Here is a 15,612-nt window from a genome sequence, read left to right on the forward strand (position 1 = left end):
CTGACTTCTCGAAATTTTTGCGTCACAGAGTTTCAATATTTCTCTTTGAACCTACAGATGGAAATGAGGTGTACGCTATCCTAAATATCTTGACGGACTTGACAAGCTGAGAATCCTGCAATATCCACAGCCGACCAATAAATCATGTCTCAGTGTACTAGTGCCGTGCTTACGTGATTCCGGGTGTCTCAGGTAAAATGGATCACATAGTGAAAAAAAAAACAAATAAAACGACAGCGTTCTTCCTAACTGAAATCGCGTGAATATTGTTAAGAGTAGCGTTAGAGTGTATTTTTTGGTCTACCTCTTTTAATAATTAGTCGGCATTAATCCAATGAGCTTCAAATATGGCTTTAAACGCTCAGGTTAGAATATGAAAGTTGTTCAGCGCCATGAAAATGGTCCAACCCAGGTGCTTTCGACGGAGTCACTCTGGCATGACCCTTTGTGTTCGGCAGAAATGAAAGCCAGGGAATTTTCAAAAATATCATGCGACAGCGCGGTCCGTACAGCGCATACACTGTCACTGGTGACGTTCTTAATTCCTACGGGTAACGAAGCCTATCAAGCAGTCAGTGCAAACTGTTTTTTTTCCGCCACCAGCGGTTTGTGTACGACAAAAGATGAAATAAACATCCACTAATTCATTGAAGATTAGACAACAGACTCGCATATAGCTTCTTTTGGCATGTTCCAGTCGACGGTTCAGAGCGTCCGCCTTTATCCACGACGGAGATTATTTATCGCGCTCCAATAAGAATTCTGGAACTTGTGCACGGGCCGGCATCGGGTGATGAACAACGTTTATTCCCGATAAGATGGCATATATATACAGTGCGCTGACGTACTCAGTCATGCGCAGATTATGCTGCAGCGAGTGACGTCAGACTTGCTCGGCTCTGCTACATCTTCCCTTCTTCGAACAAACCGGGTTCAGCGTCGCTCCGGTAGAGGGTACCGACAAGGTTCACGTCGCAACCTTGTGCTTCGACGTAGCTCTTGGCCGGGCTCTGTGCAAGGGTCTTCTTGAGGGGCGGAACTGGTTTCCTGTTGCGGACCCATCAGTCGTAGATGTTCTCGTGTGCGTCGAATTTCCCTGCCGTCTTCCGTTTTGAGGATCGCCGAGCGAGGTTCGTTAGCTGGCCTGAGGACGACAGCTGGAGACCAGGGGTGGTGTTCTCCCGGTGTCGCCGTTTGCGACATGTCGCATTCGCTCTTCGCTGATTGGCTCCAGCCGCGGTGACGGCGGCGTGACGACACGGATCCGCCTTCCTGCTACGTCATCGTGACGTCGCCCCAATTTACTACGCTTAGTCGAACAACGGAATGCGCTGAAGCGATTCGCGCGGGCGACGGGCTACGAAATTGATACTAGAAGCCATGGATCCCACTCTCCTTGCCTGGTTTTTGGGTTGCGAAGAAGAGTGGCGTGTCCGCGGACATCGCGACCAGTTTGCCTTGGCCGACGAATCTTGTCGGCGGCATTACCGGCTGTCGAAGAGCAGCACTGTGGCTACCGCCTGCTAAGCCGGACTGCCACTCGCCATACGAAGGCAATCGGCAGTTGCGGCTTTTGCGCCCTTAGCGTGAAAACATGGCGGCGTCCTTCCAAGCGAGAGCCGCCCGCTTCAGCCAATTCAGCAATCCTTGCGATTCCGGTCGGCATGTTTACTGGCAACTACTGGTGTTGTTGCTTTTCGCTATGACTTACCTTGCTTCGACGATAAAGTTTAAGCTGCAATTCAGCTTAGTTTTCGAGATACGCTCTCGATTCTGGAGCGCGCAAGCCTAATGGTACCTCCAGCTACACTGCTACCGTCTGCAACTGCCCGAAACGCAGCCGACACCTAGCACAACCGTCCGGAACGAAACAAATATAGATTTGGAGCCTTTTTGCGGTGTTTTATAGACTTAAATGAAGTAAAGCGAGTTTATATTAAATTTGCAAGTATTATTTGAACATTAGACGTCATGTGATGACAAATATTCTTGCTATCAAAAATACGAAACTACTGCTGCTAGTGAATCAGCAGTGGTAAATTGTCGCTTCTCGGAGTGAATGAAAGCACCGCCGACGAAAGTGCCGGCGGCGTTTTGCGTTTCTTCGAGCAACTGTACGCACTTTTTTAGGCCCCGCCCTTATGCGACATGTCGCAAAAGGCGACACCGGCAGAATACCACCCCAGGTCCGGTTGATTGTGTCATACACGGTGACCTGCTGGCTTGGCGTCGCAGGTGGCAGGTACCTGCTGCCACGGTTGTAGTAAGTCTTTTGGGTTGGCGTATCTCACGAAGCCGACTGTGGACCACGTTGCTGGGTATAGCTTGTGGCTCCAAATGGCTTGTAGGCACCGGGAGAGGAGTCCGTGTTTGGCGTCCCATCAGCCTCTGCACAGGGCACTGTAGCACATCATCACGCGGTGTATTGTGCCATTCCAGCAAAGCCATCTGAAATGCAGGCGTTTTAAGGAAACATTTTTTTAGAAGCTTCTTGGCTTCCTGCACCGCTCTTTTCGTCATGCCGTTAGACCCCGGGTGGTAGGGGCTTGACGTGACTTGGGCGATACCTAGGCTGTTCAGAAAATCTTTAAACTCACGGCTGTTAAAGGGCGGTCCATTATCACTGCATAACTTCACAGGCAAGCCATGAACAGAGAAAATTTCAGAGCACCAGGAGATCAGCGAGGTTGCTGTGGGGGTGCGAAGTTCCGGCATTTCGAAAAAAAAACGAGTAAAAGTCGACGATGAGGGCAAATTCGCGACCTTCGTAAAAGAACAAGTCAATGCCAACAACTTGCCAGGGTAGGATGGGAACGTCGTGACTTAAAAGGGGCATTTTGGCGTTTCGCGGCTGATTTTTGAGACACACCTTGCAGCCTTTGCAGAATTGATCAATGTCGCTTGCCATGTTCGGCCAGAACATTACGTTCCTAGCCCTTGCCTTCATTTTATCTGCTCCAGCGTGTGCCGCGTGAAGGAGGCGGATCATGTCGTTTCTTTTTGACTCCGGTATCATTACCTTGTTGCTGCGAAACACGAGGCCATCCTGAGCGTGTATCTCGTCGCGGTACCCCCAGTAGGTCCGAAGTTGCTCTGGGACTTCGAGCTTATGAAGAGGCCAATCTGTCTCTGCATATTCCCGCAGCTTTGTCAGGTTGGTGTCGTCACCGGTTGCTGGAAGCAGGTCTTTCAAACAGTGCTCGGAGGCTGAAACGCAATCAAGAACATTGACTTGAAATTGCTCGTGTTCTTCCATGCATGCCTTACTGGGAAAACGGGATAAGGCATCTGCTAGGAACAGTTCTTTTCCAGGTTTATAAGTCACGATGATGGGGTAACGTTGCAACGTCAGTCGCATGCGTTGCAAGCGTAGCGGGCACTGGTGTAGTGGTTTACTGAATATGGCCTCCAGTGGCCGATGGTCTGTCTCAACTGTCACTGCATGCTGTCCAAATAGATAATCATGAAACTTTGCGCAGCCGTGCACTATCGCGAGAGTTTCCTTTTCTATCTGAGCATATCTTTGCTGGGAATCTGAGTGACCGTGACGAAAACGCAACGGGGTGCGCTTCTTGCATCAGGACGGCGCCTACCCCGAACTGACTTGCGTCAACTGATAAGGTAACTGCTTTCTTGGGGGCAAAATAACGAAGGATCGGGGCTGTTATCAGGGCCTGGCGCAACTTTTCGAAGCTTTCTTGCTGCTTTTCCGTCCATACCCATGCAATTTCTTTGCGCAGCAAAGACCGAAGAGGGGCGGTCACTACAGACATGTTAGGGATGAAACGTTGCACAAAATTTATTGTGCCCAGAAAAACTTGCAGTTCTTTACTATTCTTTGGTGCTGGCATTTCCAGAATATCTTGCACGCGTTGTGGATCTACTCGCAGGCCGTCCACAGTGAGCACGTGTCCTAGGTAGCGTACCTCGGTCTGGAAAAATGAACATTTCTTCAAGTTCAGTTTCAAGTTATGTTCGCGACAGCGTGTTAAAAGAAGCTGTAAGTGGTAGTCGTGCTCTTCTTTTGTCTTGCCCCATAATAGGATGTCATCCATTACTACTGCAACGTTTGGCAAACCTTCTAGCACGCGATGCATCGCTGCCTGAAACACTTCCGGGGTTGAGGCAATTCCGAAAGGCATGCGTAGGAAGCGACATCGTCCTTAAGGTGTGCTCATTGTGCACAGCTTCGAACTTGCGTCGGTTAGTTTGATTTGCCAGAATCCTGACGCTGCGTCTAGAGTTGTAAAGAACTTTGCTCCGGCAAGCCTAGGCACAACATCTTCAAGGGTCGGCATGGGGTAGTTCTCTCGTAGCAAAGCTTTGTTTAGTGCTGTGGGGTCTAGGCAGATGCGCACTTTTTCTTTCTTGAACACCGTGACCATATGACTGGACCATTCTGTTGGCTCAATTACCTTGGATATGACTCCTTGTTCTTCCATGCGCTGGAGCTCCTCTTTGACTTTTTCTCGGAGGGCCACCGGAACTCTCCTCGCCGGCACGACAACTCCCACGGATCCGGGCTTTAGCTTCATCGCGTACTCAATGCCTTTTAACTGCCCCAGTCCACTGAAAACATCTTCAAACGATTGCGCTGCTGGGTGCAACGGGTCGGCGTGCACATTTTGCACGCGACAAATAAAACCGAGGCGTTCAGCAACTGATCAACTCAGAGTCACGGGCATGTTTTGGTCGACCACGAAAAACGTCTCTTCGTGCACTTTGTCGTTTGCGCGCAAATGCAGCCTAATTTTTGTTTTGGCCAAAGTTTTCTGGCCGAAGAACGCTGTTAACGTTACGCGACATTCTTGGTGCGGTTTGCTCGGCAGTTTGTAGACATCCTTGCTTGGAATTACACAGCAGTTAGCTCCTGTGTCCAGCTTGCACGTGTATGGGCGTCCTTCGATGTAAACTGTCGCGCTCCAATGGTCTGAGGCTAGGGCACCGACGGTCAAAGTTTGCAAAATGAAATCACTGTCATCGTCGTCTTGCAGTTGGCGCACTTCTCTTTTCGAACCTCTGTCCTGACGGGGCGGCAGTGCTTTGCATGCTTGAGCAGAGTGATTACGCCCACCGCAATTCGTGCACACCTTCCCTTGAGCCGGGCACATCACGCCACGGTGAGTGAGATAACCACAACGACTACAAGGACGTTTTCGCGGCCCGACCGCATGGACTACTGCGTCGCCTGCTGTGTCGGTGCCGTCCCTGATTTCCTTAAACTGCTCCTTTCCTTGTTCGTGGGCTCGGCATATTGTAACTGTCTTCTCATACGACGGGTTTTCGGCAATAAGCTTTTGCTGTAAGCCTCTGTCTTGAACTCCCAGGATAATCCGGCTGCGGAGCAAGCGGTCTTTCAAGTCTCCGAACTCGCAGTTTTTTGCTAGTAGCTTTAGGTCTGTCAGCCAGTCGTTAAAAGGTTCCCCTTGTTTTTGGTCTCTTGATCCGAAACGGAACTCATGGAATGTCAGGTTCGTCGATGGTTTGTAGAATTCCTCAAACTTTTCAAGCAAAATGTCGACGTCGTTCTTGTCCTCTTCCCCGTCGAATTTGAAAGTGCTATAAGTTTTCCTGCCGTCTTCTCCAATCGTTACAAGTAACGTCGCTGCTTGCACTTGTTTAGGCTGTTTGCTTAACTGGGTGGCCGTGGAAAACAGCATGAACTCACTTTTCCAAGTTTTCCAAGCAGTCCATGCGTCGCCCGAGGTATCCAGTGGTTTCGGGGCCGGGAGCAGTGTCGACGGGCGGACATACTGAATGGGCACCGCTGCCACCATGTGCACGGGCCGGCATCGGGTGATGAACAACGTTTATTCCCGATAAGATGGCCTATATATACAGTGCGCTGACGTACTCAGTCATACGCAGATTATGCTGCAGCGAGTGACGTCAGACTTGCTCGGCTCTGCTACTGCGAATTTTCAAAAATATCATGTGACAGCGCGCTCCGTACAGCGCATACACTGTCACTGGTGACGTTCTTAATTCCTACGTGTAACGAAGCCTATCAAGCAGTCAGTGAAAACTGTTTTTTTTTCCGCCACCAGCGGTTTGTGTACGACAAAAGATGAAATAAACATCCACTAATTCATTGAAGATTAGACAACAGACTCGCATATAGCTTCTTTTGGCATGTTCCAGTCATCGGTTCAGAGCGTCCGCCTTTATCCACGACGGAGATTATTTTTCGCGCTCCAATAAGAATTCTGGATCTAAATGCAAATAACCCTTTGAAACGCGCTGTTCCGTTTCGCATAGCGAGACAAATTGCTCCGGATCGCCAGTTCGAATACGCACTCAGAAATAAAACGGCTGCTTCACGGACACACACCTTTGGCGAGACTAATTTGCTGGCAGCAGCTACAACTTCCGCAATGCTGGGCACATTTAATGAGGAAAGTGTGTAACAGCTGTCGCGGAGTCTATTCCTGGTCGGCAACGGAGCCACGCTGGACACGTAAGCGTGCTATTTCTCTCCGCTTATTTCTCACAGCGCTTCTGAGGATTTTCTTCTTTTCTTCTTCCTTTTTGTTTATTTCTTCTCCTTGTACGGTTCAGCGGCTTGGTATGCGCGCTTGCGGTATTCACGCTTCGCGCAGACGCGTTGACTCTCGCTTGGGGAGACCTGCACTGCATACAGGCGTTTACGGGCGACCGCGTACACAAGGCGATCGCTCCTCTTGTTCCGTGCAGCGAGGGTATCGTTGTGTTGGACAATGGTGTGCACGTGGCAGGTAACACGGCCGCAAGCTGTATGGTCATTTCAGTAGAACACGAAAGGAAGACGTCTTGTCCCGTCTCTTTGTCTCTGTTGTTCCGTGCTGTATTTTGATTTGATGCGCGCAGCGGCACACTTCATTCGTTGGCATCTTCATTACAGTGCGCGTGTTGTTAATAAAGTAAATCTGCTCCTAGATGAGATAGCACAAGCAGTAGTTTTTTTTTTCTTCATCATGAACAGCTTCTAACTAGCCCAGCTTTCCATTCTAGTAATTCGGGTGGTTTTTTTAGTGTGCTAGCCCTTATAGCGGTCATTCTCTGCATTCCCCGTTTGTTTGTCGGAAGCATACTTTGTGGCAGGCAGGCCGTCGGGTGGAGGGCGACCTGCCCGGGTGTGTGTGTATACACACACACATACACGTATATACCTACGTGTGTCTTGCCAGAAACATCCTTATATTTAAGGGTGTTTCATCCTTAAAGTCAAGTGAAACACCCTATATATAATATAGGGTGCTTAACCAAAGACTTCATAGAACTTGTAGTAGTAGCAAGTGGTTTTAATGAAACATGATAAATGGAAGGAAAAGATATCTGCTAGACCCTACATCTATTTCTGCGGGAGGCACCTAAGCTGGGGCAGCGGAAATGAAGGATAGCAGGCAGTGTGTAAAAGTGAAAAGAAAGAGGTGTGTTGATGGTTTGGTTTGGTTTATGGGGTTTAACGTCCCAAAGCGACTAAGGCTATGAGAGACGCCGTAGTGGAGGGCTCCGGAAATTTCGACCACCTGGCGTTCTTTAACGTGCACTGACATCACACAGTACACGGGCCTCTAGAATTTCTCCTCCAAAGAATTTGAACCACCACGGCCGGGATCGAACCCGCGTCTTTCGTGTCAGTAGCCGAGCACCATAACTACTGAGCCACCGCGGCGGTGGTGTGCGGATAGTTAGAAAGGACAAGCTTTAGTGTGGGCATTTAAAAGAAATAAAAATAATAGTGCCCTGCCCGCACCGCTTACAGCACAACGGGCAGTTAGAAAGGACAGGGGGAAAGGTACACTAGACAATAAATCTATTTGCAAAATAGACTTTTAGGTTGGAAGAGTGCTTTTTCGGCATAGCATTGTGAGCGGTGTAGTACATCACAACATAGCTAAGACGTGCTAACTAGCAGGCTAGTAAGAAAGTAGTAATACCTCATTGGCATATACCCAAGTGCAGCAATACGGCTACAAAGGAAAACTATACAGCTTTCTGAGAAACTTCGCAGTTAAAGGAGAATTCATTATGGTCCGGGGTTCGAACCCGGTATCATCACTTCACCGGAGCAGTCACTGCACCAACTGAGCTAACCGGGACGGCAAGCTTACGATGGGGCGAGAGCGAATTGATCAAGAACTCGAAGTGGCATTGGCGTCCAAAGAGTAATTACTGCCCTTATTACAAATCTACTCCACCTTGGTAGATACTTCGAAATTACTGACTTACTAGCAGGCTGGTTAACTTTAGTTTAACTTTAACAAACTATCGTTGGTCTAAAAGCTATGAAAGTTCGAAGTAATTGTTTGATAAATCCGATCAATAGCCATATTGTATGAAATACCTTTGAATTAGGGCGAAATTCTGAATTCCATTAACCAGACGTACAGGACTCACACAAAGAATCACAGGTATTCTTGTTCTGACTTATTAAAAAACGCTTACAAGCGAACGCGTGCTTCGAAGGTTTTTTATGAGGCTCTGCCATTTTGCTAACTAAAACGCAACCACATGAGCTCAGTTCGAAGTCGAAGTCATGTGCTTCACTCTTTTTAACATCCAATATCTTGTGGTAACTGAAGGAAACGTGGTCTGTGTTAGGCATTAATTTTTATACTTTAAAACAATATAATGGAATGCTTTTTTCTAGATCTTCAGAGAGAGAGGGGGGTTTATTGAAAGGAAAAGCAGAGAGGTTGACCTTACCATGTACCAATTAATGATGGTTACCATGTAAAGCAGGTGATCGAAACAAATTTTGAAGAATCTCGGAGAGGCTGTTTTTTTTTTAAATTTTCTTCAGTTCTCCTTTTTTTCGAATGTTCTGAATGCTAGAAGATTTCAACGCCTAATTAAAAATCATGTAACCATTCTAGAAGTACTAGTTTTGTCAGGCGATAGTAAAAACAACGAATTAATACTAAGAAAAATTTCAGGGACAGATTCTTAATCGGTCTCTTTCCATTACTGTAATAAAAACTGCCATTAATAGAATGCGTTAGTTTTTCAGCAATTAAAAGGAAGAAACTTCGCGACAGAGACACGCGGAGAAACGACACACACACGAGCACTGTCGTTTCTTCGTGTGTCCGTGGTTCTTCGCGTTGTTTCTTCCTTTTAAATGCATTACCACCTAGCCCGGAACCTTGCTCTTCTGCTTTTCAGCAATGTCGCCATTTTTTTTTTGCTGCAGAATCCTGAGAACCAAAAAATATTTTTGCATTGCTTCTAACTTAAAAGTTCGCACACAGTTAATTAAAAAACAATCAGGTTCCACAAAATTTTATTTTACTTTCTGCAAGAATCCAAACTAGCAATTTTGCGAAGTCGCAAAATAGGCGTTTTCCACCTAGCGTGATAAAGGAATTTTTTTTTTCAAAAAAAAACGCAGCATTCCTACAAACTGAAGTACAATTTCTTTCTGCCGATAAATTTGCTCATCACATATTAAAAACTAAATTGAAAAAAATTAGTCATGGGCCTCGATTACCGTTCTTATCTGAACGCATCCATATAGAGGACGTTTCACCTAAGTTTCTACAGAATGTTTAAAAATAGGCTTTTTGAGTTAGGAGACCGCTTTTTTTCGGCACAGCATTCTCAGTGGTCAAGTACATCAGAATACAGCTAAGACGTGCTAGCTAGCAAGCTGGTTAACAAACATTGAATAACTAACTTTTTAACTATTGCTGTTAGTCTCCTTAATTATTGAGAGGCGTGGAGCCCACCATAAGCAATATGCATATCAGTTTTCAGAATTTCCAAAACGCAATTACTCTCGGCGCTGTGGCCCAACAAATTCTGGCTATTTCAACGAGTTACGTGCACTGGAGAGGTTGCTTTGTCTGCAAGCTTCTCGAAAGCGCATGTATTTGGCGCTGTGGCCACCAGCTGACGCCACCGTCGACCCACCTCCTAACCCTATCTTCGTCCTCCAGCAAAAATTCTGTCGCGTGTGCGAAGCCAAGGCTTCTCGAGCAAAAACTCTCATTAGAGTCAAAGCATAAAAATATACATCGAGGCTATATGCTTTCAGAGAATTGTCGTAACAAGTGTCTTATCGTTCCGTGTTATTCTTTTTTTCTATTTTTGTGAATATCAAGGTTGCCCGCGCTATACTTAATCAAGGATGTCGGCGACATTGGGCCTGCTGCTTCTTCTTGTCATCCTTCTCTCGACTCTACTGCTCACGTAAGCGTTGGAAGTCATTAAAATCGGCTTTGCTTAAGCATATTATAATATTATGTAGTACATTTCACTCTATAGATACTACACTCCGTTTCATACATAGCAGTCAACGCTGCCAAAGGTACGAAAGTCGTCCGCCGCAAAACGAAGCAAATTGTATGCGTCTGCCTCGACTCATGGCTGAGTGGTACGAAGCGCGCGCCTGTCTGTTCATTTTATAAGAGGCCAAGGTCCGACTCCCGGCTTGGCTGTTTTTTTCATTTATTTTTATATTTTCTTAACAGAATCATTAAGTAGAAAGTTGAAACTCTCAAACTAATGCCTACTTTGAAAAACACTGCGCTGTTCACCTGTTTCGAAGGGAAAAGGCAGTGTAGTGTATTGGCGACGGATGTGATTGCGAAGTGCTGTTCTCCGACGTTCAGGGACTTTTTTGGATGCGGCATACAATGAATGATTAATTGTGTGGTGATAGGAGTCAGTACAGCGTCGATTATTCGGAGCAGCCTCAGGTAGCGGCAACTCGACATTGATCGGTGTACTCAGCGGCTTTAAAGTGAGCAGCTTCTTACTCGGGAAGTGTCCTCTTTGAGCGGTTGTCGCAAGGAAAATTCTTCGAAGTGCTTCCGTTCGTAGTAATGTTTTGTCTTAAATGTCGGATTCGGTGCGTTATGGGTGCGAGTTAGTGCGGGGAGATGGGGATTGTTGAAAGCTGTGTATTTGGGCCCTTAGCAGAGATTCCGCTGACAGGCCATCGAACTCAACAAGTGGTGTCGTATACAAGCGCACTTGTCGCTGCAGTCGACATTGCTATTGTGAGAAGCCGGCGAAGAGGTTCCATGGTTCATGAAGAGGGCGCACGAAGAAGTTGATGAAAGCAGACAACATGACCGGCCGGCCTAGCTGCGAAAATCTGATACAGGACGGGCCGAAAAAAACAACAACAAAACAAAGGCACTCTGCTTTGAAGAACATAAAATAAAAATCAATCTTTTTGCAAAATAAAACAGTTCTATCATTGTACTACAATATATACCAACATTTACTTTAATTTTAAGTTCATTACTATTTTTTACTTTTGACGCACTACATTACTATGAGGACGAAGAGCGCGAAAAGGCGCCGCAGCCTTGGCTGCGGTTGACTGCTATGTATGAAACGGAGTATAGCATGCCGCACGGCAGAACATGGAGTACCTCGGGTCGGTATATGAAATCGACAGCGCTTAAACGCGAATGCGAAATATCACCGACTAATGAGGGCTCGCCTACACCTTAAAATATTATACCTAATAATCCAAGGTAGTAGGCGAGCTTTCAGAAGCCGGTTTATATCATAGCTTTACTTTAGCAGGAACTGTATGATGCTGCCAGAAATATAGCTACTTCGACGACTGATCGGCAGAATTGCTGCTTGGTGTTCGCGCACATTTTGAACGATGCACGAGCAAATATTTTTAGCTACAAGCAAAGATAGTATTTGTTTTTTTCAGACTTAAATACACGAAGTTTATTTTGCATCTCTGTACAGAAAGTAGTGTGAACCCGCAGGACGCAAACGGTTGTGAGCGGGGCATGACCGTCGCGATATTTCGCAATCAGTGCCAACCAAAAAGCTATTGAAAACAACAGTCTTTAGTCAATGGACGGGATGTAGTAGTGCAAGAACAGTGCCCATAACTAATGTTCTTTTAACAACCAATTACTATCTTAATGAATATGCTACCAAAAGGAAGAAACTGGCAGATCAACAGGATGCAGCTTTCAACTTACAAGAAAGCTTGCAAAATCATTTCAGGGTTATAAATTAACCAAGCTCCCAATGAAGAATTTGCAGTGCTAATAAAATCAAACCACAGCACACCTTCAAGCAGTGGGTGAAAAAACTATCTATATGAACACATTATTATTATCCTTGTATTGAACGATAAAGTATAGAATGAAAATAAATAAAAACTTGTCGGTCATTTTCCTTGTGTTTGCGTAAGTTTTTCCAACCTAATAACCTGTTATGTACCTGAGCGACTTTTGTTTCTTCCCTGGGTGTTTTAACACAGTGGAGAAATAGCTTCTAGTGAGTATCAACTGCAAGAATTCAAACAGTAGTAAGGGCTAACTCCTGGCTATCACTCTAGCGTTATTGCCCGACTTCACGTGAACAGCTCCATGGTACTCTGCGCCGTAATCTGTCAACGTTCATAAGCCTACAAGGCGCACATGAACCATATATCGAAACACGATATCTGAGGACAGATTCTCCTTAAGACCAGCATCAGATGTCTAAATTTAACCTAAATATTGTCACGTAGCAGTTGGTACAAGTAGCGCCGCGTCCAGACGGCAGAAGAACGCCAACACCGAGATGATGCCAGCGCACACCGAGACGACCAGGATGGAACGTCGAGCTTCGTCTTCTTCAGCAGCGAACCGCGTGGCGCACGAGCTGCGTGCCGAACAGCCGCCGAGCGGCTATTGTTGTAGACGCGGCATTACCCTCCCTCTCGGAAAGAGCATCGGCCCGATGCTTTAAGAAGAAAATAGGGAGAAAAAAACAAAAAAAAAACAGAGTAACGCACAGCACTTAGTCACTGAATGTCTCGCGAAAAATAGGGCTTCATCCGCACTACATTAACAATCTCTGATCTCTGCTGACGGCGAGTAGTCCGGGAAGCTCCATCAGGGAGGACTTCATAGGTTACGTCGCTTAGCTGACGGAGAACTCGGTAGGGGCCGAAATACTGCTTGAGCAGTTTTTCGGAAAGGCCACGGCGTCGAATGGGGGTCCATACCCACACTTTGTCGTCCGGGGCGAACGTCATCAGTCTGTGGCGGCGGTTGTAACGTCGGGCGTCACGGTCTTGTTGGTTCAGGATGCGCACTCTTGCAAGTTGTCGAGCTTCTTCTGCGCGAAGCGTGAACTCCTCGGCGCCAACGTCGGGGTCGCGGCCATCATGGGGCAGCATTGCTTCCAACATTGTCGACACTTCGCGGCCGTACAACAGACAGAAGGGCGTCCTCCGCGTGGTTTCCTGTTGAGCCGTGTTATACGCGAAAGTAATATATGGCAGGATATCGTCCCAAGATCGATGCTCAACGTCAACATACATGGACAGCATGTCGACGAGAGTTTTGTTGAGGCGCAAGGGCAGGCCATTCGTCTGGGGATGGTAGGCGGTTGTTTTCCTGTGAGTAGTGCCACTCAGCCGCATGAGGGATTCCAAGAGTTTGGCAGTGAAAGCGGTGCCTCTATCCGTGATAATTAGTGCTGGAGAGCCATGCCGGAGGACGATGCGTTCCACGAAAAATTTCGCAGCCTCGGCTGCTGTGCCGCGCTGGAGGGCCTTGGTTTCAGCGTAGCGTGTAAGGTAATCAGTATTGATTGTAAAACATTTTATTCGCCGGGAAGGGCTTGGCAAGAGGTCGCGTTAAGTGGTCGAGAGTACATAGCCCTCGACGACTTTGTCAGCCCACTCCACCGCCAAAACTTGCGTTCTGGGGTCAGAGCTAGCCAGCACGGTCTCCCACCGCTCGAGAGAAGGAGCTGTAACTAGATCACCCGGAGGTGGCTCTATTTTGCAGTCCCACAGGATGTGATCTTCGGTAGCACGTTGGCCACAGTGTTTGCAGTTTGGGTTGTAAAGATCTGGATAAATGTGCGCGAGGAGTGATGGGGTGCGTATCGATCTCGTCTGTAGACGACGCCACGTAACCTCTTGTTCTTTAGTAAGTCTTTTGTCTGGAGGGGGGAAAATTCTCCTCTCTAGTTTAAAATGATTGGTGAGATCATGATATGTGATCATGGAGTCCTTCGTGAAATTCAGGGAGCCAGACTCATCCACTGCCCGGTCGACGAAACCTCGGGCTTTATTGTGGGCTGCCTCGTTCCCTGGATTCCCCGAATGGGCTGGGACCCATATCAATTCGGAATAATTTGGTGAGAATTTGGTTGCGTTAAGGATTCTAAGGGAGGTGTTTGTAATTCGCCCTTTAGCGAAATTATTGATACCCATTTTGGAATCGCTGAAGATGATGCTCCCTTGGGTATGCGCTAGGGCGAGGGCTATAGCCGCCTCTTCTGCCGTTTCAGAGGATTTCGTTTTGATTGTCGCCGAGACGATGTGGTCACCATTCTCGTTCACTACCACAATTGCAAAGGCATTGGTATTTTTGTATTCTGCCGCATCTACATAAAGTGTTCCAGCGCACTGTCTGTATTTGTTATGTAAGGCTTTGGCTCTTGCTTGTCTTCTACCCTCATGGTGTAAGGGGTGCATGTTTTTGGGGAGTGGTTTGATTAGTAGGGCCGTCCTATAGTCGCGGGGTAAGTCTACTTTAGCATCGTTATTCGTAGGTTGAAAGTTAATTCCGAGCCTGGTAAGAATACTCCTGCCAGTTCTGGAATTGGCTAATCGCGCTGTTCGAGCCATTAAATGGGCTTCTTTCAGTTCATTGTAGGTGTTATGTATTCCTAATCTCATAAGCCTTTCAGTTGAGGCATTTAGTGGGAGTCCTAACGCAGCCTTATAGGCCTGCCGTACCATACTATCCAATTTGTCCTTTTCTGCTTTCGAAAATTTGAGATAAGGGGTGGCATAGAGTATCCTGCTTAGCGCAAAGGCCTGCACTAGTCGGCATAAATCTCTTTCCCTCACCCCTTGTCTGCGGTTAGCTATGCGGCGGATTAATCGCGCCGTCGCTTCTACCGTGCGTTTTAGCTTAGTGAGTGTGTCAGTATTCTTTCCATTTGTTTGTAAATACAACCCCAGTATTCTCATGGTCTGTACCTCTTTGACAGATCGTCCATTAACATAGACGTTTATTTGTGGGGGGGATGTCGTGGTACGCCTACCTCTTTGTTTACGACGGATCACGAAGAGTTCAGATTTTTGCTCAGAACAAGTGAGGCCGGATTCCCATGCGCATGCCTCAATGATGTCCAGTGCTGCTTGGAGTGTGTCTTCTATGTAGCCTTCGCATCCTTTGGTTACCCAAAGTGTGATGTCATCTGCATAGAACGTGTGATGTAGGTCTGGTATTTGTGCCAGTTTGGGGGGAATTTTGATGAGGGAGAGGTTAAAAAGGAAAGGGGACAGGACGGAGCCCTGTGGCGTTCCTTTACTTCCTAGTGTGATTGGGGCAGACTCTATTGTTCCGACCGTTATCACTGCTGTTCTGTTAGTGAGGAAGGATCGGATGTAGTTGTACGTCCTTTCTCCGGGGTTGATTTCTGACAAGTTTGTCAAAATGGCTTTGTGGGTGACGTTGTCGAAAGCTTTAACAAGGTCTAAACCCAATATTGCTTTCGTTCCTGTTCCCTCGTCAGCTTCAATTATGTCATTGTTAAGCTGCAAGAGTATGTCCTGGGTAGATAGTTGGGCCCTGAATCCTAACATTGTTTCAGGTAGGAGGTTCATGTCCTCCGCATAGTTTTGGAGCCTATTGA

At 46.9% G+C, this 15,612-nt stretch overlaps 2 protein-coding genes across 2 annotated transcripts in view; one reads left to right on the plus strand and one right to left on the minus strand.

The window, feature by feature from the left end:
- Window positions 1-15,612, plus strand: part of LOC149335043 (cytochrome P450 3A14-like) — a 63,379-nt gene that overhangs the window by 11,298 nt on the left and 36,469 nt on the right. The window contains exon 2 of the mRNA XM_089551741.1: window positions 10,086-10,173. Within this exon, the coding sequence (XP_089407867.1) occupies window positions 10,112-10,173 (62 nt within the window). The 5' untranslated portion in view covers window positions 10,086-10,111. The remainder of the gene's footprint in view (window positions 1-10,085; window positions 10,174-15,612) is intronic.
- Window positions 903-4,535, minus strand: LOC149335044 (uncharacterized). The gene is made up of 4 exons (XM_089553865.1): window positions 4,416-4,535; window positions 3,833-3,932; window positions 3,020-3,207; window positions 903-1,010 (listed from the first exon to the last, which is right to left on the minus strand). Exons 1-4 carry the CDS (start codon window positions 4,533-4,535, stop codon window positions 903-905), a joined length of 516 nt encoding a protein of 171 aa, XP_089409991.1.

Source organism: Amblyomma mixtum, chromosome 7, assembly GCF_055824585.1.
Source record: "Amblyomma mixtum isolate Tamu chromosome 7, ASM5582458v1, whole genome shotgun sequence".
NCBI classification, from domain to species: domain Eukaryota; kingdom Metazoa; phylum Arthropoda; class Arachnida; order Ixodida; family Ixodidae; genus Amblyomma; species Amblyomma mixtum.